This window comes from Anolis carolinensis, chromosome 3 (assembly GCF_035594765.1).
Source record: "Anolis carolinensis isolate JA03-04 chromosome 3, rAnoCar3.1.pri, whole genome shotgun sequence".
Lineage (NCBI taxonomy): Eukaryota > Metazoa > Chordata > Lepidosauria > Squamata > Dactyloidae > Anolis > Anolis carolinensis.
In genome coordinates, this window is record NC_085843.1 from 118,883,012 (window position 1) to 118,909,580 (window position 26,569).

At 38.5% G+C, this 26,569-nt stretch overlaps 1 protein-coding gene across 5 annotated transcripts; it reads right to left on the bottom strand.

Annotated features, from left to right (window-relative positions):
• Positions 1 to 1,619: 1,619 nt before the first annotated feature.
• tmco3 (transmembrane and coiled-coil domains 3) lies at positions 1,620 to 25,722 on the bottom strand. 5 transcript variants are annotated; one of them, XM_008107025.3, is made up of 14 exons: positions 25,548 to 25,722; positions 21,989 to 22,834; positions 20,032 to 20,211; positions 19,260 to 19,451; positions 17,867 to 17,995; positions 16,558 to 16,650; positions 14,701 to 14,887; positions 13,641 to 13,761; positions 12,738 to 12,933; positions 11,564 to 11,617; positions 7,554 to 7,704; positions 6,714 to 6,793; positions 5,552 to 5,701; positions 1,620 to 2,394 (listed from the first exon to the last, which is right to left on the bottom strand). In XM_008107025.3, the coding sequence occupies exons 2-14, from the start codon at positions 22,478 to 22,480 to the stop codon at positions 2,281 to 2,283; spliced, it is 2,139 nt and encodes a 712-aa protein (XP_008105232.1). In that variant the 5' UTR covers positions 22,481 to 22,834; positions 25,548 to 25,722; the 3' UTR covers positions 1,620 to 2,280. The 5 variants fall into 5 exon arrangements, with proteins under 5 accessions (XP_008105232.1, XP_008105231.1, XP_008105233.1 ...); XM_008107024.3 differs by having other exon boundaries at positions 25,320 to 25,722; XM_008107026.3 differs by having other exon boundaries at positions 13,641 to 13,758; positions 25,320 to 25,721.
• Positions 25,723 to 26,569: the final 847 nt, after the last annotated feature.

The window sequence follows — 26,569 nt, forward strand, 5'->3', positions numbered from 1 at the left end:
ATATATCCCTGGTCTTTTCCCCACCCAGGACATTCCACAGATATATAAACCCAACTTGCCTAGTTTCCAACAAACCTCACAACCTCTGAGGATGCCTGCCATAGATGTGGGAGGTTTTTTGTGTGTGTTAGGAGCGACTTGAGAAACTCCCAAGTCGCTTCTGGTGTGAAAGAATTGGCTGTCTGTAAAGACGTTGCCAAGAGGGTGCCTGGATATTTTTTACCATCCTTGTGTAGTTTCATATAGTATTGTTTTCACATCAGAGCAGTGGTTCTTCCAGTTTTCTCAATTTGTCAAAAATACTGGTGTCCTAAGTAAGTGTAGGTTCTGTGCATAACACTACTTCGCAATGAATACAGAATTGTTCCGTAACTGGCATTATTTTCAAATTGTGCTAAGCACCTACTCAGTTGAAATATGAAATGCCAGCTACAAAATGTTCCAATGTTAATACAGTGTACTGTATACCTACAGAGGCCAAACGAACACTCAGTTATGACTACTTGACAAATTGAGAAAGCTGGAATAACCAATGCCTTAATCTCAAAACAATACTGTATAATACTAAGCACTGAGCCAGCATGGTATGGTGATTTGAATGCTGGACTAGCAGTCTGGGATATCAAGATTGGGGTCAGCCATAGAAACCCGCTTGAGCAAGTAACGCTCTCTGAATCCCAGAAGAAGGCTACAGCAAATTTCTGATCAAATCTAGCCAAGAAAGCCCACAACAGGATTGCCTTGCGGTTGCCACAAGTTGGAAATGCCTTAAAGCAGGCATGGGCAAACTAAGGCCCAGGGGCTGGATACAGCCCTCGGGGTGCTTACCTCAGCCCCTCCTTATTTTCCTTGTCCTTTTGGCATAAGGACATAGTGGTCCACCACATCCTTATGCCAAAAACATGAGGAAGGGAGGGATGCAGCAGCTGAGAGCCACCTGGAGCGCTCTCAGCCACCATGTGTCTCGCCCTCCTCCTGGCATAAGGATGGTGTGAGTAGCCCCATCCTAATGCCAGGAGGACGGCTCGAAGGAGGCACGCAGCGGCTGAGAGCCCTCCGGACAACTCTCAGCCACTGCCTTCCTCCTGGCATAAGGCCAAGAGGACAGTCCGGGGATCAGGGGAAGAGGATTGGGGTCGTTGCTGTGTGTCTTATCTTTCTCCCAGCATAAGGATGGGGTGGCCAGGCCCATCCTTATGCTGGGAGAACAACCTGAGGATGACCACTACCCTGCTTTTTCCTGGCCTTCCCCACTCAGCGTGTGCCCGGCCCCCCTCCCTCCTGGCCCAAGCCCTCCTGGCTGGACCCACAATGCAGCCCCAAGGCAAAAAAGTTTGCCCATGCCTGCCTTAAAGGCACACATACACATTATTACCCTGTAAGATTTTGAAACATGCATATTTTAAGTATTCGAAACAAGTAGGCCATTGTAGTGGAATAGGGCATTGACCATCTCTAAGATTTTGTCTAGCTTTAAGAACTGACATGAAAACTAATGTCTATCCAATATGACTGTAAATTCTGAGTTATAAAGTTTTTCCAAAAATAAAAAAGCTCTCAAGTTGTTCCTTCTTAATACATGGCAACCAAGTTATCCAGTGAAATTACACAAAGCCAAATCAATCCTCCAAAAATATTTTAATTCTAAGGTATTTTGGTTTTGAACAATTAACATGATCCAAACAAGTAATTTTTGATATTTATACTGAAAAATCATTTTGATCACAATAAACTTATTTGTCAAATCACAAATAAAGAGACATTTAAGTTACAAATAATTACAGTTATTTGAGATGTATCAAGTAGAGCAAATACCACTTAGAAAAAATTATTTTCAGACGTAGCCAAAACAGTTTCCAATTTTATATTGGAATGGAAAACTCAAGTTTACACAGCACTAAAATGTTTCTATGCTGATGTTAAACTTGGATGTACCAACTTAATATATAATTTTTTAAACAGTACCATGGGCACCATATATGTTAATAAAGTCTTCTGCTATGGCCGAAAATAATAATTTAAAAGGCACATTAGTCAATTACTGAATTTTTAGACATTTTCTATAAAGCAGGTTTTACAAAATCAGTTTAACACAAATTTTATCCTTCCATCCTCTAAAAATTAGAATGTGCATTGCTTGTGAAAAAAAAACTTTCATGAACTGAAATAAACGTTAAGACGGCTAAGCCGAAGAACATAACCGTATTTTTCATTTGCTGCCAAAGAAACGAAATGAATATAAAGCTGTTTGTTTCATGGTCAGATTTGTACTAAATATCTTCAAGAAATTAATCTTTTTTCAGTTCTTGGTACACATTTCATAAGCGCAGCTCTCCAGAGGGCTGGTGCAAGTAACAGGCTTAGAGTCGTCACGCTCAGGATAAGGAGGTACACCTATAAATTGGGAAGCAAGATGTTAGTTCATTTTAACTTTTTTCTCTGAAAAACAACATGAAAATAATCAAGCAGATTAAGTGAGACAACACACACACACACACACCAGGGAGATAACCTGTTCATATAACATGAAGGCAAAATCCTTTGTGCTGACAACTGCTTCCACCAATAGCCTTGAAGTTGAATACAGCAATTCAATCCTAATAGGTATCATTGAAACACTACTATACAGTCAACTCTCCATATTTTCTAGGGTTAAGGGCCCAGGATACATGTAAAAGTAAAAAAAGTATGGAGAAAAAAACACTAATTTTTTACCTCTCGAATCTCTGAGTTTTCCAGTGCAGCTCTATGGCCAAGTTCTAGCAGAAAGTGACCACATAATCACACTGGAATATAGAGTCACACCTAGACCCAGAGATTCCTAAAGATAACATATCAATCAAGTTTGTGAATAATATCCATACAATTGAAAACCACAAATGTGGAGGGCTGACTGTATTGCACTTTCTGGTATTCTTATTTTAAATTTAAAACACAGAAAACTATGTATACAGAAATCAAAGCATTTCTTTTATTCATTGTTTTCAGCTTTAATTGAGGCATAATTTCAGGATCCTTGAGCAGACACAAACATAGCCTTTTACCTTTTGAATGCAAAACACTTATGATCTTAAGCCAGTTCTGAAAACATTTAAGACTTGGACAGTTTGTGGCTTTGGCCACTTAATTATTATGGGTGGGTTTTCTGAGCTGGAATAACGGAGCAATGCAGAAAAAAGCATGAATGCAGAATCAGACATGCACAAAGACTACAAGCTTTCCCTCCCCTTGCCCATTGTATTGCTTCTTTTCAGAATTAACAGTAATGTTTGATAAAGGTAATGGTTTTCCCTTGACATTAAGTCTAGTCGTGTCCAACTCTGGGAGTTGGTGCTCATCTCCATTTCTAAGCCAAAGAGTCAGCGTCTGAAAACACCTATAAGGTCATGTGGCCAGCATGACTACCCCGGGTCCCCGTGGGGAGATGGTGGCGGGGTATAAATAAAGTTTTATTATTATTATGGAGCGCCGTTACCTTGCTGCCAGAGCGGTACCTATTGATCTACTCACATTTACATGTTTTCGAACTGTTGGCAGAAGCTGGTCCTAACAAATGGGAGCTCACCCCGCTCCCTGGATTCGAACCGCCAACCTTTTGGTCAGCAAGTTCAGCATCTCAGCTGTTTAACCCACTGCACTACCGGGGTCTCCATCTTAGTTTTTGAAATAAATCAGTACAAGTAAGAGGCATAGTGCTATAATGATAGGTCATAAACAAGTAACTCTATCATTAATTGTTAGCTGTTCCTTGGTTTCCCGGTCTAATGTTTCTAATATTAAGTTATGGCATGACAACAAGTAAAGTCTCTTTCACATCACACAATTTTAGCTCTTTGTTATCACTTTAACTGTCCTGGATACACAGTCCTGCCTAAGAATTTCCCCCACCGGGAAAGAAAGACAGCACAATTAGTTACAGTGAAAAATACTGCTCAAGATATATAAATAAAACTAACCCTTTCCTCCATTCTACTGATTTTTTACCACCTCCAAATGTTTTAGTGTAAAAAAGAAAGTATCACAAGACTGTGCTCCAGCCATGTTTTAGGATAAATTCTTCCAAGCCAGATTGAAAAATGGAAAACCACAAAAACAAAATATGAAAATAGTATTATACACTGATGTCATAAAACAAGATACAGGCAGTCCCTGAGTTACTAATATTTGCCTTGCATACGACTCCTAGTTACAAATGTGGGGGGTGGCACCAGTAAGGGGTCGGGGAGCGCTAGATTTTTTTTTTTTTTTGCAGTATTTGAAAATGTTTAAGCATTTACATGTACAGGTAAAAATTAATATGTTCAGACAAACATCTGTCCAAGTTGCATTTAAAGTAGAACACCATGCGAATTTGATTTTTTAAAAGTTTTGGTTAGTATGGTGTGTGAGTTAGAGCCAATGTAAGATTTTTCTTCTGTCTATATCCGCATCAGGAAGAGTTAATTTCACTTCCTGTACTTGAGACAACTGGATGTGAGAGAAATCTATCGCTAGGAAGGGAAATTCACTTCTGTGAGAGTTATCATGGGGAAAAGGTGTCTCCACTGAAGCTTTATCACCAATCCTTGTTTCCATGATAACCCAAAATTGTCACAGTCCAATTGTTAAAGGGACAGAAAGTGAAGTGAAATCTACGGAACAGGTGCACAGACAGCAAAACAAATGTTACAGGAGTGTTACTCTTTATCTATGCCATCCAAAGCTAGAGATATATGTATATATTTACAGTGTGCCCTCACTTATTGCGGAGGTTACGTTCCAGGACCACCCGCAATAAGTGAAAATCTGCAAAGTAGGGGCACTATATTTATTCTATGTGTAGAGGAGAGCAAACCACATACCACTTACTACAGTGCAGTCTGTACTTTATTTTAGCAGTTACAATATACAGTACACTGGCAGAGAAGAAGAATGGAAGCTAAATAACCCTTTTTTTATTTCCAACCCTTCCCTACCCTCCCCCCTCCCTTTATTTCTCCCTTCCCCCCCCTTCCAAAACCCTTTGCACACTGCAAAATCCCGCAAAACAGCGAAAATACTGCAATAAATTGTGTACATTAATATTTATTGAAAACCCACGAAACAGCAGGGGCGCGAAAAGCGAACCACGAAGTAGCAAGGGAACACTGTATATATATACACACACACTCATACATATGTCTGGAGTTACGCTTAAAAATGTACCTGTCTGACTTATATACAAATTCAGCTTAAGAACAAACCTACAGATTCTATCTTGTTCATAACCTAAGGACTGCCTATATACCCATTGTCACTCAGCAAAATTTTTGAATAGCCAAAAACCTGCAGTAGTGGGACTTGGAAGACATTCAGTGAAACTAGAGGAGGAATACTCAGAAGGCCCTATCCCATGTTTGAACTTGCCTACTTGCACTGACAGGTGGTCACCCGAGTGAGGCATTCAGTGTTGAACTCAGGAGTGGGGGAATACTGGGATGGGCAAAGGCAGTAGCCCATAATTAACCATTATACAACAGCGTTTTATTACAGGCTTCAGTATATAAAACACCAATATGAGAGTAGAACTCACCTCTCGAGAAATTATACCCGCTCTGCGTGCTCTGCTTCCCAGAACAAAAGAAAACTCGCTGACTTGAGCCAATCCTGCTGATACAATCCATTTGATATATTGGCTGCTCTTTGGAAGAATCATGGAAAGGACAAGTACTGCCAGGAAAAACTTTGAGAGAGATTTTTTTAAGCACATTGAACAAAATGAACTCTTTTTTAAACTACAGTAGAAAGCAGTGAAATAGGTATGGGAAATGTGGCCACATCCCTCACCATTTATTGTACTAGATTTTTCAGGAAAGTTTGGAGCGAATGTTACAATTGGATAGATGCAACAGTTTCCTGCTCCTGTACAAGGGGGACTCAATTTGCCTTAACTCTGGTTACAACCCTCTGTCATTATCTTAAGAAATACAAAATTTTATTTAAAATGCTTACAAGTCTGAAAAATGATGGCCTGGCAAAAAGATACAAAAATGTAAACAGTCAATTTACAAATATTTATCAACTGTAAAAAGAATTTTCAGTGGAACAAGATAACCTTTCTTTGTCTATTAAAGGCAATCTAGAGTTTCATACCATCACTAGAGACCAAAACAATATATTTAATAAAAATTCATACATTCATATTTGGTGTTACTGTACATTCAGCAAACTGTATTATTAGAGTTGAAATAAAGCCTCCTGCACTGAGAAGAAAACCTTCCCTTTTGGTCCCCACAGGCATCTTTAAGCCATATAGCACTACATTTTAAAATTAGCTGTACGAACACAAAAGCTATAGAACTGTATTGAAAAAGATCCTATTTATTTTGTTTCTGAAAGGTACATAAACAAAAATCAAGAAAGATTATTTTTCCCTTAAAAAACCACAGTATTTGACCAGTCGTCTGCAGAGCTTGATGTTTTTGGTAGCCTCATTCCAATGGGGCAATCTAGGGATATATGTATACACTGTAGAATAAGTGCAGTTTAGCCCCACTTTAACTGTCAATCCTATGGAATCCTGAGATTCATAACAACAATCTACCAGAAGATCTTGTAAAGCTACAACTCCCAGGATTCTGTAGCACTGAGCTACAGCAGTTAAAGTGCTGTCAAACTGCATTGATTCATCAGTATACATGTGGTTTAAGCTATCTAATATATGATACAAATATAAAATAATGAAATTAAGGTACCTTCATTATTACCACTGAAAACGTAAGGAACAGCAAGACTGTGATTTCATATATAACGAATGTAGGGAAAACATGAAGGCCTGCAAGAAAAAGAAACAATTGCTTTACCTTTATTAGATCCTTTTTCTAAATGTGATAACACATAAGAACAGAATGATGAAACAATAACAGGCATCTTTCATATCACTGGTTAAATAAAAGCATACAATGTTTTGTCAGGTTACTAGAGCTGTGTGAGCTTAAAATAATAACACAAATGATTTCCAACATGGGCAGTTCTCTCCATCTCCTTTTCTTTGCACCAGAGGCATTCAAAATATGAGCTAGGTTTGCTATCAACCCCACACCTTATCTTTCATCACTGGTGTCCCATTTTCCCTATTCTTCTTCCTATTAAATGCTAACATGACGAAAACAGGGCTGTGGTGGCTCTCATGGGGTAAATAGCCCCAGGGATTGGCCTTCCCACAACAGCTTCACCTCTCCGCTGGTTTAGAAATTTGAAAAAAGGTATTCAGGAATCTAATCCTTGATCTACAAGGTTTCTTGGAATATGATGACTTTAAAAAGTTACCCGTAAAGGTAAAGGTTTAAATGTAAATTTAATGAACTGGAGGATCATAGAATTACGCAGTTCTTTTGGATTATCATCTGGTAATTATTATTACCATTCAGGGAACAGAGTTGGTGCCTTCACACCAGGTTGGTTCCAAGAAGCTTCACGCCGACAAGTAAAATAGCATAGTATTGTACTCATTTTATACAAATTGTGTTCAGTTCCTTTTCCTGTTAAACTGACAAAATTAAACTTTGTGTATATGTGCTTTTGTAACAAGTTACCTATAGATGCGAAGAATATGATGGCAAGGAAGTCACGTATCGGTTCAATACAAGACATAATTTCTTCAGTAATCACAGGGCCCTGAGAAGAAATGAGTGCTCCTGCTAAGAAACACCCCAATTCCATTGAAACATCCAATAATTCAGTGATCTGTGAAGTGAGAAAAAAGTACCTGTATTACTACTGTAGTTTCTTTATGATAATTAGCTTTCTTTACCACCTTACCTCAAAATGACATAATACATTTAATAGTCTATCATTAATAAAAACATTTATCTTTAAAGTTTCAAAAATAACAATGTATAGTGACATACATGCATATCAAACAAATATTTATGATTTCAAAAACACTTCTTATAAATTGGTTTGCAGGTTTTTTACTTCCTTGGCTTCTATTGCTACTGTAAAAGGCATATTCAAATTGGAAGCCATTCACATGTATTCTTACATACACTGAAATAGAAACTCACTATTTTGGCTATGAGATCACATGAGCTTCCCTCATAAGCACTAATATCTCTAGTATGAAGATGCAATAAGTATTGTTTCATATATCCATGCACATGCAAAGTCTGAAAGGGTTTTAATTTTGTTTTATTTTTTGCATTATCATGCCACATCAAACACTACTCTATATCCCAGTGTCTGATCCAGCATTATCTGCTTTGAACTGGATTATATGAGTCTACACTGCCAGATAATCTGGGATAAACAGATAATCTGGGATCAGATCCTAGGATACAGAGCAGTGTAGATCCAGCCTAAGTCCCTTAATGCCACTGTCTTTACTTTTAGGCAGTTATTTCACAAGGCACAGTGGCAGCTGTTTTAAACTGTTGCAGCAAAAGAGGCTGGCAGTATCAATGTGGCTAGAATAAATATTATGGGTTACATTGTGACGAGACAGAACCTGTATTGTAAGATAAGTAATGTAATTGGCTAAACAGACTGAATATGTAGTATTCCCTCACTTATCGCGGGGTTACGTTCCAGGACCACTCGCAATAAATGAAAATCCGTGAAATAGGGACACCATATTTATTTTAATATTTATACATTATTTTAGTAGTTATACACTATTTTAAGTCTTTCAACCAATTGTGTGTTGACAAATCGCCTCCTTCTCCTCCTTTTCTCTCCCTCTGGCTTCTCCTTCCTCCCTTCCTTAGGCTGTAAATTGTAATTTTTTATTATTTATAATATTCTTTTAGAGTTTATTGAAAAAACGCAAAACAACGAATCCGCGAAAAGTGAACCGTGAAGTAGTGAGGGAACACTGTATATAACGGTATGCAAGTAACAAAGCCTTTGACAAAGAAACTCCTTTTTAGAAAGCTCTTCAAGCAATTTTCCTCTGTCTATCTAGAAGGTGTTTTTTTAGTAGCATTAGCATTAGGAGAATGGTAAAAGAAAGGTTGGACTACAGTAAACAATGCAATAAAGGTTGAGTTGAAAAAGAATGGGGTTACACTCCAGCCAATTCTATCTTAGCTGTGTGTGTGCCTGTTTAAACAAGGTAAGGCAAATAGTATCTGCCTCCAAAATCCTTTTCTTGTGTGTGGAACTCCAAAACAGATGGGAAAAGGGGAAGAGCTTGTCTTGCCAGCTACCCTTAGCATTTTTTTAAAAAGTTCTGCAAAAGTTATAAAGTTAGTTCTATACATTAGGTCACCAAAATGGAAAACATAGCTAAAACAAAGGCTGGTGAAAGAAATAAAAAAATTATCCCTGGATACATATTAGAAGAAACCCCAAGTAGTTGTATGCACTTATGGAAGGCTTACCTAACCTTGTTGTTTCATTCCATGTATTTATATTGTTTAAAGAAAAACAAAAATATATTATTTAAAGCAGGGGTCCCCAAACTTTTTAAACTGGGGGCCAGTTCACGATCCTTCGGACCGTTGGAGGGCCGGACTATAGTTGGCCACTGAGCAATAATAATAATAACAACAACAACAATAAAAAAGAGTTAAAAGAGACCCTTTGGGCCATTGAGTCCATTCCCCTTCTGTCTTTGTGCACCAAAAGCACAAGCAAAGCACCCCTGACAGATGGCCACCCAGCCTCAATGTCAATAATAATAATAATAATAATAATAATAATAATAATAATAATAATAATAAGAGGGTTGGAAGAGATCCCTTGGGTCATTTAGCCCAACCCCCTTCTGCCCTTGTACCGTGGGGGCCGGATAGATGGCTTCGATGGGCCGCATCCGGCCCCCGGGCCTTAGTTTGGGGACCCCTGATTTAAAGGCTTGTATTTCTTTTAGGACCTTTCTCTAGTTCTTCTGTCTTTATTTCTGCCACTGTTATGAAATTTTCCATAAAAGAAGTACTGCCTTGGAATCAAGATATACCTGCATTCTCACAGCACTAAATATATATATATATCTCTGACAAAGCCCAACATTTAAACAGAAAGGAGAAGCTTTAATATTAGTTATACAGCTATACAGAATGCAAATGGATATACAGTTAATTCACCACATTGTGTGTTGATTTTTGCAGAATGGAGTATTAATGGATTCGGCTAATATATTCTCTCTCGGAATCTAGGTCCTCCAGTGTGGAAAAATTCCTAGGGAAAATACTTCTCTAGGCATCTCTAGGTCCTGCACTATTCTATGGTCAGCTTCCGGTAGCAGTATAGAGTTATACTGAAGGACCCAAGGATTTCTGGAAAGGTGTTCTCTCAGGCTAAAAAGGTTTTTTAACAAATTTGTGGGTTTTAATTTGTGGGTACTTTCAAGGGGCTCCTCAATCTACTGTATTTTTGAGTAACACTTTACAATTATTTGTTTAAATTGGTTACCTTGCCATACATTCTTATGTCTTCATTACACCCAACAGTGACTAAATAGGAAGAGACATAGCATAGCTTCCTTATTTGCCTGGATTCAAATATTATTTGTATCCTCCCTTTACAATTAATCAGCTATCAAAAGATGGTAATCAGTAGAATGGCTGACATGGATTGCCAAATGTCAGTAGAGTATATATATTGAGGCTAGGTAACCAAGTACAGTACTGCATGTTGACAACTGAAGACATCAAAGTGGATACAAAGTTTTAGAAGCCAAAGGGCAGGATAAGCCCAGTCTAATCTACCATCATCATCATATAATTATACATGGAATTGGACCAAACCCACACGATACAGCATGCATTTTTTCATTCTTTCCATAGTTATGTAACAAATTTACTGCTCCGTTATGCATTGCTTGGATTTTTGTATGAACACGTACAAAAATAACCCAATTAAACAAGTAGGTGTGTTCCCAGACATTACTTTCACAGGACTGTTGATCCCAAGATAGAAATAGTATGGAAAGAATAGGGGTAGGTTCCTATGCGACAAAAAAGGAGAGCAACCTGTTTCACCAATGTTCTTATTCAGAATTAACAATGTGCACATGTGAAATGAAACAACCAGGTTAGGTAAGCTTTGCATAAGCAACTAAGCCCTTTTTTAATTGTTTGAAGGCTTTTTCCAAAATACATCCAAGATTTTTTTTTTCTTTCGAAAGCCTCAAGTTGGTAGTTATATATAGATCTTTTTAACATGCTGGGAATTGCTGGTAAGGCAAACTAATTTTGTTCCCCGTTTCTCTGCTTTGCTTTTCATGCATGCTGACTAAGGGAGTCCAGAGACAACTATTACAGTCATCCTTCCACTTTCATGGGGTTCACCCTCATGTTTTTGATTATTCACAAGCTTGTAATGCCACCCCCACCCCAAGTTGATGCTGCCATGTGACCATTAATATGGCAGCCATGTCCTCAAGAAGTGAGGGGAGGAGAGGGATCATTGTGTATGTTATGTCCAGCTTCTAAATATGGGGCTGGGCTGCCATGTCTCCAGGAAGTGAGCTGAGAGGGTGTTCAGTTGGCACGTTTGTCATGTTTCTATTTTGCCTGGTGCCACTCTTCTTTTGCTTGGGCGAAACATGCATTTATAACACATAGGAAGAAGAGGAGCTGTGCCCTCATGCCACTTCGCTTACCTTGTGCACCTGGCTCCTTTTCTTCTTCCTGTTTGCCATAAATGTCAGTTTTGCCTGGGAAAAGGAAGGAAGTTCAGGAGAAACAGAAACTCCCAGTACACAAGAAGGGGGAAAGAATCCAGATCCCTATAATAAGTGGTGTTATGGGCATGCACAAGCCTATTCCCTTCTTCTCCCCCTGCCTGTCACATGTTTGTTTCACTTGGTACCTCCCTTCCTTTGTCCAGGTGAAACAGACACTTACAACTTGTAAGAAGAGGAAAAGAAGCCAGAATCTACAGGACAAGTGAAGTGGCCCATTGGGTTTGTTTCTCTACCCCTGGGACCATGGCAGCCTCTAACTCCTGCAAAAGTGGAGAGATGACTGTATTTATTTACTTTGTCTTTGTAGGCAAGCACACACAGCTAAGATCAGCAGAGGAGAGTGCTATTCTTTCCCTGCTCAAATATTATTGCACTGTTTCCTGCAGATATGCTATGCATCCCAGCAGAAAAAAATCTGTGTTTCTGCAAAACTCCTTTTCCATCTTCCAAATCCTGTTTAAAAACCTTTGAGCTACAGGGAGGAAAAGGAAGAAATGGGTAGGGGGTTAGTTAGTTAGAAGCTTTATTAACTGGCTACATTCTTATAATAGGTATATGTTCACTGCTACCTACTGACTGAACTATATAATGACATTATCCTTTAAGTTTTGAAAAATGCTCAGCCAAACAAATATCAGAAATATCTGGACTTCTCCAAAGGAAGTAAAAATGAATGATGATCTGAAAACTTCAGATTCTTTGGGTATATCATAAGATACCAGGTCAGATGTCAAATTTTCAAATACATGCCAGTTCCTCTCTAGAGAAATTTAATGGGAACAGCTGTCAAAGGTGAGGAAATTAAATTTTAACATTTGAAAACAGGTGGTGGGGGTAAGTGCTTACCCCAGCAGGGATTTTAGTTTTTAAATTGTGAATATTTATTTAAACATATTTATATATACAGATTATCAACATTAAATTAGTAGTGTTAATATATCTGATAATAAGAGCCTGGTTTATCTTTTACCTATAAACACAACCGCTTTCTATAACTGAGGTCTACCTTCTGCTATTATAATGATTTTCAAAAATAATATATTTTAATATCTGATACATGCCAATAAATATAAGTATTTGAAAGAATTACCATTAGCATGAAAAACATAAAAGCAGATATCCCTAGAACTAGAATTTCTTTATTTCCTTTGCTTTCCACATGTAACTTGCGGTAGTAAGGTCCTATTAGGTAAGTCTTTAAAACAAGACATATGAGCAGAACAGCAGCCAAAGAAAACAGAATTTGTCCAATCAGCAACAATATTCTCAGTATTTCCTTGATAATGCTAGAAATGAGTGGAAAAGGAGACAGTTTTAGAAACATAATTCTAAGTTATTCCTCTATAATTAAAAAAAATATTTTCTATATAAAAATAATGCATTTGTATTTCATTTGTAATTTCTTACAGGTGAACAAAGAAGGATAATGCACAAAAGGGAATGCATATGGATCACTGTACTTCATACTTTTAAAAAGGACAAGGCACCACTTAAGAAGTAGTAGCAACCTAAATATCTAAAATATTTTCTGATTAGAGCAAAACTTATAATGCAATTTTCATGTTGAGGTACACTATTTAAATTTTAAGTCATAAAATAACAAGGTATGATCCAGTACAATGTCCTGCGTGTGTACCAGTTTACCAGTCAATCCCTCTTCAGCAAATCCATATCAAAGTCAGAACAGTTTTAAAAATAAATTTGGAGATGGAAGAAAAAGAAACTGTTTTCTGCCAAAAACGAAATTGGCCAAGCAACTCCTGTGCACTCACAGGACTAATTAAAGCTTTCTTCTGAAACGCTGCCAACATAAGCTGTATGGGTTTACCATAAAGTGATGTGAAATTAAACACATCACATTAAATATAAATACTTTTTAAAACTGCAAAGCAAGAAGTAAAATAAAGCACATCATCTATGTTGCCCTGAGATCCTTGTGGGAAGGGAAGGAGACAAACGTATCAAGCAGAAGCACACAGGTGAACTTTGTTACCTGGCATGTGTGCCAACTCCTGCTTGAATAAGAGTTGGCATGACTGCTATAAACAAGCCAAGCTGAACATCCTGCATCACCAACATTGCTAGCAGAACACTGCTGTAATCTATGTCTCCTGCTTGACAAAAAAGCACATACAAATATGCACAAAAACTATAATAGTATTACAACTAATTCATAAAGCAGGATTTGCCACTTGCCAAATTCAGATAATCATGTATTTGTTATGTATCTGTTTTGTCTATATACACAAGCAAATAAAGTGCAAAACAATAAATATAATTTGCATCCAAGGAAATGTGTCTAAACTTCTGAATCATACTGATGAACCACTTGATTGTACCAAAACTTCAATTTCAGAATGTTACCAATTTAATGGAATTTTAAAAGGTGGCCATTTTGGCCTCCACATTCTAGCACAGTCTTTAAAGTCTGGCTTCCATTTATTTGCTCAAGATTCATATGTGCTCACCCAAGTTTTAAGATGCATGAGTCATACTGAATGTAATATTCAAACCCACTTCCTAGGCCTTCACCTGGGTTCCTTTCCCAGGATACCAAAGATGTTTGTTTTACAAAAGGACACAGCAGACTCTCTGGACAGATTCAGCTTTCTAAATTTCTTTCTGTTGTTTTTATCTTCATGTCAACTCTGACTTTGGCTGACTATATCTAACAACCTTGTTAACAAGATTTTTTCAGAAGAAATTAATCTTTACCTTCTTCTTAAGCTGAGAGTGTGTGACTTGCCAAAGATCACCCAGTGAGTACCATACTATACCATACTATACCATACCAATATTTTGTATATAGATATAACGTTGGCTAGTGTAAAAAGGTGACAGGAAGAAAAGCAATTTATTGAAAATTGTGCTGGAGTAAAATCCCATGGGTACCACAGACTACCAAAAAGACAAATAGACAATTCCAAGAGCAAATGAAGACTGAACTCTTTCAAGAAGACAAAATGACTAAATTCACATTGACAGTACATAATAACAACACATAGATAAGTTTATATAGGACGACCCTAATCTAGTAGTTAAATGACACTTACCTTCTTTATCTCCCCGAGAGCTCCCTGCAAGGAATCTGGATACCAATGGTGTGCTTGACAATGATAAACAAGTAGCAATGAACACACTCTGTGTGGCTCTAATTTGTAGAAAGTGCCCCCATAGTAAGCCAAAGGCAATCATCAGAAGTGTCATGTAACAGGGGCCTTGCAGTGATATCTTCCACACCTGCAAAAATAATATTCACTTACATTGGATTAACAGTTTCAATATTCTTAAAATATTGATTCCAGTTTCACATTAGTGTTTAATGCTATTAAAACTCTCAAAATGTACATGGCACTAATTCTCAAACATAGTTTTGCAATCTCAATTCCCAGCCTTTAGAAATATTGGATAGCAGAAATACTTAAATCAGACCTTTCCGAACGGTCTGCCACAACACAGTAGTGTGTTGGCTGCAGTGTGTAGTTGTATCAAACAAACTTAACAAGACATGACAAAAATTGTGAAAATGTCTGTTAATGTCTTACAAATTGTGTATTTTTAAAAATTTTCATGAGATATGTTGTGTTCTCATACATTCTGTTATACCATTTATGTATGTGCCTGTATCTCTTATAAGGTTTAACTTCCACTATACTAGTAAAATTGAATTATTGTGATGCGAAATGATGCATGTCTAAAAAGTGTGTCATCAACATGAAATATCTGGAAAACTCTGAGTTATTACACAATATACTACCTGAAAACTCACAAGTGCTGAACATAAATATTGTTCTCAAGATTATTTTTTTAAAAACACTGAATATACTATATTCATGTATACATAAAAAACAACCAACATTGGGTCTGGAAACAGATGATGCTGATGATGCTAGCTCACTGACCATTTTGAGGTGGCAGCCATTTTTAATAAGTGTTTATTTTATATGCTTTTTGAGGCATGATGGCCATTTTAATAGGGGCATACTGTATAAACCTGTATAGGCTCCCACATGCAGTGGTTGCTGAACACCACTTGGGTCCAAAGAGGTGAAAAGGAAAGGAAAGTAACCTTTTTCATGAACACTATTTGTCTTGGATACCCACAGGCACTTTAGCAGTAATGACCATAATGACACTTAGCCCACCCCCAATACCCACCCTTGATTGTTTTAATTGTGCCTAAGTTTTACCCGATTTAGCCACTGGCCATAGCAAAATCTATCACTTTGGCCTCAAAACCTACCATTAAATTATAGATGAGGTTGACTTATACATGAGTACATATGGTAAATTGAACAGCAAATAATCATGCACAAAATAAACACTTAATTTGTCTTTCCAGTCTGTTTAACCATATAAGCATTCTGTTTTTGCACTAACTTAGAATCAACTAGTGTAAAGATATGAATTTTTTGAAGCTGTTTACAGAGGAATAGACACTTTTATCTGGCTTGAAGAAAACATATTTAGATACAAAGCTAGGGGCCATAAACATCAAAATTATAGCAATACTATAATACTTGTCTCTTGTAAATTCCTTATAGATATCAATGAGGCTCCAAATATTAACACAGTTAGTACTTCTCTGAAATTCAAAGCTCTATCCTCCAACAGTTGGAATTCTGCTCACAGGAAGTTCCTCTGAATAAGGAAGACTTCACAGAATCACAAAATCATAGCCTTCTCCCAGTTCTCCTTCTACCTGGGGGAGGGAGAAGGCAGGACTGGCAAATATTACTCTCCTTCTTCCAGCAGGAATCTCCCCTTGATCACAATCCCTTCCACTAATAAAAGGCTCCCTTATAATAGAAAGCAACATTTGAACCCAAATCGTCTATTTTTTATATTTTCTGTTAAAGAGTTCCAATATAATATTCATCCTGATTAGCATGACATTTGTGAAACAATACCTTTCTTAGCCGTTCAGGAGAAAATTCCAAACCCACCAAGAACAATGTGAAGAATACGCCAAATTCTCCCAATGTCTCTACCTGGACAATTGACTGAAAAACACAAGTTTATTCAATGTGATGCAGTCTTTTTATAACATTTTTTCAAATGCTCCAAATCATCACGTGTATATTTGTTTATATCTCATTTTCAAAGATTCCAAGATTTTAACATATGGATAATTTCTAGAGACCTATACAAGCATATATGGAGCAATCCAACATATTATAGAGGGGAAAACACAAGAGTTACAATTAAGTTATAACTAAAAATGTTAAGAAGAGGAACAATATTTCCCAAGCAAGATAATCTTGGGCTTGAGACAATAAAAAAGAAAAAAAACAGTACAAAACAGTGCAAAATCATTTGTAGGGAAAGGTTATACATGAATTTTTTTACAGAGCCTAAAAACCTAGGAACATGATGTGCTCTAGTGTATTGTTTGTGCTGATCTAAATATCTTGTTAATGCAGAGCTCTGCATATATACTGGGTTCTGATGAATTTTAGACTGCTACAAATTGCAATTTGCAAACAGTTTTTCTTTTTCTACAGAAATACAGAAAACATCTTCTTAGTTTTACTTTTCAATGATATTCCAATCTCGTCATTTCACAGTTGAGTAAAACCAATAACTAGTGAACACACATTTTGGTGTCTCAAATATTAGAACTGTTTCTGGGTATATTTGATATGCTGATTCCATAACAACAATGACAACAACAACAACAACAACTTTATTTATATCCCACCGCTAGGGGAATCGGGGCGGGTTACAGATATCAACAGTGGAAAGTAAATACGTACATAAAATATATAACAAAATTAGCCGAAGTCAATAAAAATAAAAACAGAGTGATACTCCAGTTTTTGAGATACAGGACATATGCCATATAGCAGTTTCATCTGCTTGCAAACAGAAAACCATGATAACCACATATTTAAGAAACTAGAGCTGATGCAGTCTATCAAATGTAATATTCTGAATCAGCTCCCAAATTACCCCAGGAACAGGCCTAAAAACCAAGACCTCAAGAAATGTTTTTTGTTGTTGAACTGAGACCTAATTTCTGCTACCAAGAATAATTTGACAGTCTAGAAATATGATACAAAGTTTTTACATAAAGTAGAAAATGGTGCAAAACTTCAACATTATCTGCTTTACTTGCCAATAGTTAACATATATCTTAAAGTTCCTCAATAGTGAACAAACATTTCTGACAGACACACAAACACACTGCATGTGTATTATCCTAAAATATATTCCTACCTTGATACTGTTTAATCCTGAGGGTCCCAAAAGCACTCCACAAATAATATATCCAAACATAGTTGGTAATCCTATTGTTGTACATAGCCAGCCACAAGGCAAAGATAGCATTCCTATGGTCACAATATCCTAATAAATAAAATTAAAAATATTATTCATCTCAAGAAATACTTCCAAATATAATAATATTTATAGGCAAGGGTCATTCACCCATTGTAGAGAATTCTACTTCATCTAGGAAAAATGTATTTCATTGGTTGGATCATGACTGTTCATCATCAGTTTTTGGTCTTCTTTAAGGCAAATAAATTTATTTATTTATTTAGTTATTTTGCAAATCTCTTTGGAAGACAGACAAACAAATATCAGCGTCCGGGCAGAAGCAAAGACCACCAGCACTGAAGCGATGATTCTCCGCCATCAACTTCGTTGGACTGGACACATTGTCTGAATGTCCAATCACAGTCTCCCAAAGCAGTTACTTTGCTCTCAGCTCAAAAACTGGAAATGGAATGTTAGTGGAGAAGCAAAATAGATTTTAAAATGGGCTTAAAGCTAACCTTTAAAATGTGGAATAAACACAGAGAACTGGGAAGCCTAGCCCTTGAGCGTTCTGTCTGGAGGTCAGCTGTTGCCAACAGTGCTGTGAATTTTGAAGAAATACTAATATAAGGCAAAAGGTAAAAATGTGCCAAGTGGAAGGCATATCAAACAAACCCTTGTCGTGACTGCCTTCCATCTGGAAATCTATGTCCTCATTGTAAAATACCATGTGGATTCAAAATAGGTCTCTACAGTCATTTACAGATCCACTGCCAAGACTCTACCTCTAGAAGACAATCACACTCAACTACAACTATGATATGAGGGCCAAAAGTGTTCAGGTGAAACTTCATTTCTTAGACTTTAAACTAACCATACAATAAGTGAAGAGCAAATCTTCCACTCATTCTTTTTCTTCAAGAGAAATAAAGTCTGAGTAGAATGGGATTTATACTCAACTGAGAACAGATCAAATTCCAGCCTCAACATCACACGTGAATTCTGCTCTTAACTGAAGATATTTCTGCTTCCTATTTCTATGTTACTGAACAACATTGGGTGATATTGCTGTGTGCCTTCAAGTCACCCATGATATGAGACATAAATGACTTGAAGGCACACAGCAATATCACCCAATGTTGTTCAGTGACATAGAAATAGGAAGCAGAAATTTTCTTTAAATATTTATCAGGAGAGGGTTTGCCTTTGCCTTCCTGTGAGGTTGAATGAGTGTAGTAACTTGGGTTTCCATAACTGAGCAGGATTGAAATCCTGCTTTTCGGAGTCATAATACAATACTCAAACCACTACACCATACTGGCTGTCAAATAGCAATTTTAAAATAACTTACCTTTATAAAATGATGGTCAGCACGTGGAATGGTTGAGTCTCTAGGCTTAGTAAGTATGTACTGATTGTTTTGCGAATCAATAAGCATGCTTAAGCCCAAATCATCCTCCACTTTCCTTTTTGAAACATTCCTTTTTGTATCTGCTTCATCCTCTTCTACTCTCAAAACGGCTTCAAAATTGACTCCTCTCACCTGTTAAGGAGGCAAAGATTTCTCATTATTTTTATTTACCTCTGGCAGATTCCAGTACCATGTGGACAGCCTTTCACTTGTACCACAGGACTGACCATTCAAATCTCCCTTCTACAGACCCATATGCCCCAACTGCAATCAACTTTTCAGTTTCCTCCAAACTGAAGGAACCAATTTTGAGAAGGCAGGGTGGCTAAACTCAGAAAGTACAATATTCCCTAGGCTGGTAAAAGCCATTATAATGCTGAAAGCATTAACTATATACAATCAATCAGTATTCTAGTGTTTTCTTTTTAGATTTTAAAAAGAGTATTTCCTCTCCCTATTAGAGAACAGCTTTTCTTTTTTGCATTCTACCATATTCCACTACTTTATTTTCCAGCAAATAACTTTCTGTTCTATTATTATTATTATTATTATTATTATTATTATTATTATTATTATTATTTATATTTATGCCCAGCTTTTTCTCTCCACAAATATTCAAATAAGCTAAGTAATGAAATTACTTGTACAATACTGATGAACTACTATAATTTTGTAACAGATATTTATTATAACAATATCGGGATAAACTTACCGATTTGTTGTCATCAAAGGCATGCTCTCCTATTTCTTCTTCTAGTCGATCAGCTGCTTTCCGTACATCTTCAAGAATCTCATCAAGGATAGATAGACTCTTATTTTGATGCTGCATGTTTTTCAGGGCTTCAGCTTGGTGCTTCTCTGCTGCTAGAAGTTCAACATATTCCGTTTCTTCCTATTAGGATTTGTTAAAATTCTAAGATTCTTTTCAGAGCAAAAAAGGCATAAGACCAATTTTAATTTGTTGAGCATCTTTGTTAAAAACTGAAAAACGAAAAAACAACAACTGCAGAGCAAGAACTCTGAGCTTTTAAAAAACCAGCTTCCTGTGGTTTTTATGACCCTTGAACCACCTTTTAGCCACAAGATACTCAATGAAACTGGAGCAACATTAATAAATAATAATAATAAAACTTTATTTATATACCGCCCTATCTCCCGGATGGGACTCAGGGCGGTTTACAGTCATAAAAGCAACACAAACATTACATAACAACATAATACACATTATTAAACAAAGTAAAATAATACAATTATAACAATAAATCACACTTACATGACCAGATCAAGGGGACGGGAACCATAAAGGGAAATCTTATGCAATATATTCAGGCTCAGAAGTCGGCGGTAGTCCAATATAATTACTCAAAAACCTGCCGACACCACCAGGTCTTCAGTTCCTTACGGAAATTGGATAATGTAGGGGATTGCCTGATCTCTTTTGGCAATGCATTCCAGAGCCGGGAGGCCACTGCCGAGAAGGCTCGTTCCCTCGTCCCCACCAGCCGCACTTGAGACGGTGGTGGGAGCGCGAGAAGAGCCTCCCCGGAAGATCTCAAGGTCCGCACTGGCTCATAGGAGGAGATGCGATCACTGAGATAGGTAGGGCCCAAGCCGTGAAGGGCTTTATAGGTCAAAACCTGCACCTTGAATTGGGCCCGGCAGTTTATCAGCAGCCATTTTAAAGTTTTAAGAGGTCTACACATACTTGATTTGAGAAATTTGAGTCTTCGAGACCGCATCGCCTTCTATGGACCGTTGCGGGCACTGAGGTCTGCTGGGGAGGCCCTTCTCTCGTTCCCACCACTGTCTCAAATACGTTTGGTGGGGACAAGAGAGAGGGCCTTCTTGGTGGTGGTGCCCCGGTTCTGGAATGCCCTCCCTAGAGAGATCAGGCCCTTCACTTCAAGCCTTCAAGCCTTCCATTCCAGCTTAAAAACATGGCTTTTTAAGCAAGCCTTTGATCTTACATAGGTTTTTAAGGATTAGTCCAAGGACTTACTGTGGGCATCACGTTGGCACTGGAGTATATCAATCGAAACAACTTGTTTGTATCCACAGCTATGATTGCATTTTATGAATTTTAATGTTTTACATTGTAATTATGTATGTGTGTGGTTGTAATTCTGTGGTTTTTATCATTTCAGATTTATGTATTATCTATATGTGGCACTTCACTGTATTTTGTTGGCTGCCCTGAGTCCCTTCGGGGAGATGGTGGCGGGGTAGAAATAAATTTATATTATATATTATTATTAAATTAGATCCATTCTTACTCCCACAAGCAGACATTATTTATTAATTGTATTTTTATTTTACTCAAGTTTGTTTACTTGCTTTATCCAGTAGATTCATCAAACAATCTCACTCCTACATCAACATGGTCAAAATCAGTCCACTATGGATGCATCCGCACTGTATAATTAATGCAGGTCAATCCCATTTTAACTGCCATGACTCAATGTTATAAAATCATGGGAACTGTAGTTTGGAACTATTTGGTAGAGAAGGCTAAAGATTACAGCTCTCATGATTCCATAGCACTGAGCCATGGCAACGTAAGCGGTGTCAAACTTCATTCATTCTAATGTAGGTGTACCTTGTCTTGTGTTACGCTACAACTGTTCTTTCCATTTGATATGATACTGAAATTTCTGATAGAGTAAACTCACCTTTATTGCTGCTTCTCTCAAGGCTTCCAGCCGCTGCCGGCTGCTCTCCTTCATGTTCACAACATCTTTGTAATCCCCTTGTAGGGCCCGCTGGAGTCCATGGATAGCTTGAAATACAGAGTTTTCACTTTCATTGAGCTCTTTTTGGAAAATTTCAAACGTGTGAACCTGAAATGTCCTTTCTTCGACTGATAGCCCCAGGTCCTTTTCCACTGCTCTTATTGCACTTTTTAATTTGTTGAGAACCACATTCTTTTGACGCAATAGTCCAGACAGCTTTCTGCAATTTTCCACAAGCCACTGTTTCCTTTGAGTTATTGCAGCTCCTTTCCCACGATGCAGCTTTATTGCATGTTTTACTATATCCTCGTGTTCTGCTGGGGCAGTCATCTGGCAGCAAAGTAGTGACATGAACATCCAAAAGCCAACAAATCCCATTGCTTTCATTGTCCAATTTCTAGTAGTGACTGTGTGAAAGCACCCAGAAATCATCCCTTCTCTGTCCTATGCGTTTGAAACGCCAATGGTGGCACTAATTAATGAAAAGTAGCTCTCATCCATAGTATACTATGGGACCACACAACCCAATGTGCATTCAAATTCCAGAAAGCATGAGAACAAAATATGTTAAACATTGCAAACACTTCTTTATTCAGCTTTACATTCTTGGTTACTAGAAAAGTTGCTTTCTTTTGTGACCTGCTTTTCTTCCAAAGCATAGCACTATCCAGCATCTATCAAATTGGGAAGATCAAATCCACTCAAGAATATTCAAAGTCTCTCTCTTCTGGATAATATCAAATCCTTTTCTGTGAGTCTAAACATCTGATCTTCTTATGTGAATCCCTGTATTTTTTTTAAAAAAGGAAAACAGCTGGTTATTTATTAATATTATAGTACAGATACTTTTAAAAAAAGTCTATACATATTTTCCAAAACATTTGCAGAGGCTGAGGAAGCCATGCCTGAATTCTGTCACCAGATTCTGTCATCAGGCCCAATGCTAGTATAGTATCAGCAAAGAGATTTCTCCCCTAGCAGTGATCATACCAATGTGAAGGCTTCCAAGCTGAACATCCTCCTCATATGGTCCTTTCTCTCTTCTCTGCCAATACTATAGGACAGGGGTCCCCAAACTAAGGCCCAGGGGCCAGATGCGGCCCTCCAAGGTCATTTACCTGGCCCCTACCTTTCAGTTTTAGACTTAGGCTCACTCAAGTCTGAAATGACTTGAGGGCGCACAACAACAACAATCCTAATTAACTTGACTATCTTATTGGCCAGAAGCAGGCCCACACTTCCCATTGAAATCCTGATAGGTTGGTGTTGGTTAAAATTGTTTTTATTTTTAAATATTGTATTGTTCTTTCATTGTTGTTGTTTTTGCCTTTTTCCTTCCTTTTCCACCAGCATCACAATCTTTTCCAAGCTTTCCTGTCTTCTCATTAAGTGGCCAAAGTACTTCATCTTTGCCTCTAATATCTTTCCCTCCAGTGAGCAGCCGGGCATTATTTCCTGGAGGATGGACTGGCTGGATATTCTTGTGGTCCAAGGCACTCTCAGAATTTTCCTCCAGCACCAGAGTTCAAAAGTGTCTATCTTCCTTCGCTCAGCCTTCCTTATGGTCCAGCTCTCGTATCCATAGGTTACAATGGGGAATAACATTGTTTTAACTATGTGGACCTTCATTGCCAGTGTGATGTCTCTGCTCTTCACTATTTTATCGAGGTTGGCCAATGCTCTCCTCCCAAGAAGTAAGCGTCTTCTGATTTCCTGGCTGCAGTCTGCATCTGCAGTGATCTTCACTCCTAGAAATATGAAGTCTGTCACTGCCTCCACATTTTCTCTCTCTATTTGCCAGTTATCAATCAGTCTGGTTGCCATAAACTTGGTTTTCTTGATGTTTAACTGCAACCCAGCTTTTGCACTTTCTTCTTTCACCTTGATGATAAGGATCTTCAGCTCCTCACTTTCAGCCATCAGAGTGGTATCATCTAAATATTTGAGGTTGTTAATGTTTCTTCCAGCAATTTTAACTCCAGCCTTGGATTCATCAAGCCCCGCACATCGCATGATGTGTTGTGCATACAAGTTGTTCTTTACTTACTGTCCTGATTTTAGAATTTTTTAATACTGGTAGCCAGATTTTGTTCATTTTCCTAGTTTCCTCCTTTCTGTTGCAACTGTCCACATGCTTGTGGATTTCAATAGCTTCTCTGTATAGACTAACATGGTAATTGTTAGAGTGGTCCAGCATTTCTGTGTTCTCAAATAATATACTGTGTCCAGATTGTTTCATCGATTGTTCAGCTATGGCTGACTTCTCTGGTTGAGTAAGTCTGCAGTGCCTTTCATGTTCTTTGATTCGGGTTTGAAAATGAACACAATCTGGCTACCAGTATTAAAAAAGTCTAAAATCAGGACAGTAAATAAAGAACAACACTCAGAAAACAGGGGAATTCCAGACATGAATCAATTAGGGCAAGCTAATCACCTTCCAACAAAAGATTCCCCCAGGCAGGAATCTGCCAGGCCTTGAAGTTGCAAGGCTTTTCAATTCTAATCAAGGTGATTAACTACAACATTCACACCTGCCTCAGGCAGACAAGAGTTCTTTCCCACTCCTTGGACCTTCCACAGATATATAAACTTCACTTGCCTAGTTTCCAACAGACCCCTCAAATTCTGATGATGCTTGCCATAAATTTGAATGAAACGTCAGGAGGGAATGCTTCTGGAACATAACCATAAAGCCCGGAAAACACACAGCAACCCAATGATTCCAGCCATGAAATCCTTTGGCAACAAAAACTAGGTGCTTTGGGATGTACTTCAGAAGAAGGAACTGGCAAATCCACTTCAGAGTATTCCTTGCCTAAATCTATCCTATGAAATCCATGACAGCACCACCATAAATCAATAGACAGCTTGAAGGCGTGCACACACGCACACACACATGAATGAGAAACCTCCCAAGTCACTTTCTTATCAACAGCCTTCCTTAGGTATTGCCAAGTTAAGGCCATGGCTGCTTTGATTTAATAATACAGGTGGACTCAAAAGGCCCGGTTGTCACCTATTACTTGGTGTAACTGTGCTAAGGAACCAAGGGCACCAGGTCCTGCCTGATCTTGGGAGCTAAGCAAGGTCAGCCCTGGTTGCTGCTGGGATGGGCTTTCGCTGTCCATCTCCTGCCTCAGCATCCCTCTTCTGCTATCAAAGGAAATCGTCCCGGTCGCTTGAACCTTGTATTACTGACCCAGTCTTTGGAAACAAAGACAGGCGCAAGCCTTGGGAGAGAGGCCCCCGCTCCCTCACGCATCCCCCTTACCTGCCCAGGAAAGACCCGCGGGAGCCGAAGGGAATCGCCGCCCTTCCTTCCGGAAATCCCCGAGCCACGTCTTCAGCCTCGGCACACCTCCCTTCTGCCAGGTAGCCTATAGGAATCCCGGGCGCCTGGCTCGTACCCAATAGCGGCTCCTGCCGACTGGCTCGCCGCCCAACCAGAAGCCAAAGCCCGCCCCTTTTGAATAAAGAACCATCTGAGATATGACCTCACCGGCCAGGATCAGAAGGTCCAACGGCTTCGACGGTCCTTGTCACACAGAGAGCAGGGGGCGGTGAAGGGTGGAGGGATGGCCAATCGCGTCTCACTTCCCTTTCGCCCCGTAATGTCTTATGGGAAGTGTAGTCTTCTCACTCTCTGGCTCCCGGGTTTGTGTGGAGAAATGTAGTGGGATGCCTGTTGTGCAGTGCATTGTGGGATGCCTCGAATTCCCCTCCCGTCATCCAGCAGCGCACTTAGATGTAGGAAAGGGTAGAATGACAGGTTGCTTTGAGTTTTCCGGGCTGTATGGCCATGTTCCAGAAGCATTCCCTCCTGACGTTTCGCCCACATCTATGGCTGGCATCCTCAGAGATTGTAAGGTCTGTTGAAAACTAGGCAAGGGAGGTTTATATATCTGTGGAGTGCCCAGGGTGGGAGAAAAAACTCTTGTCTGTTGGAGGCAAGTGTGAATGCTTCTAATTGCCACCTTAATTAGCATTGAATGGCTTTGCAGCTTCAAAGTCGGGCTGCTTATTGACTGGGGGAATCCTTTGTTGGGAGGTGTTAGCTGGCCCAGATGGTTTCTTGTCTGGAATTCTGAGTGTTGTTCTTTATTTACTGTCCTGATTTTAATACTGGTACCCAGATTTTGTTCATTTTCATGGCTTAATCCTTCCTGTTAAAATTGTCCACATGCTTATGGATTTCAATGGCTTCTCTGTGTAGTCTGACATGGTGGTTGTTGGAGTGGTCCAGCATTTCTGTGTTCTCAAATAATATCCTGTGGCCGGGTTGGTTCATCAGGTGCTATGCTATGGCTGGCTTCTCTGGTTGAGTTAGTCTGCAGTGCCTTTCATGTTCCTTGATTCGTGTTTGGGCAATGAATCAATCAGGGCCAGCTAATAACCTTCCAGCAAATGATTTCCCCTAGGCAGGAATCAGTCAGGCCTTGAAGCTGCAAGGCTTTTCAATACTAATCAAGGTGATTAATTGCAACATTCACACCTGCCTCAGGCAGACAAGAGATCTTTCTC

What these genes read in the sequence shown, in the direction of transcription:
- tmco3 (XM_008107025.3), bottom strand. Translation starts at nt 22,480, where the DNA reads ATGATTTCTGGGTGCTTTCACACAGTCACTACTAGAAATTGGACAATG. An exon ending in CAGGATTAAACAGTATCAAG is followed by an intron (nt 16,651 to 17,866) that starts GTAGGAATATAT and finishes TGTGTTTTTCAG; the next exon opens with TCAATTGTCCAGGTAGAGAC. An exon ending in TTTCAGTGGTAATAATGAAG is followed by an intron (nt 5,702 to 6,713) that starts GTACCTTAATTT and finishes TCTCTCTCAAAG; the next exon opens with TTTTTCCTGGCAGTACTTGT.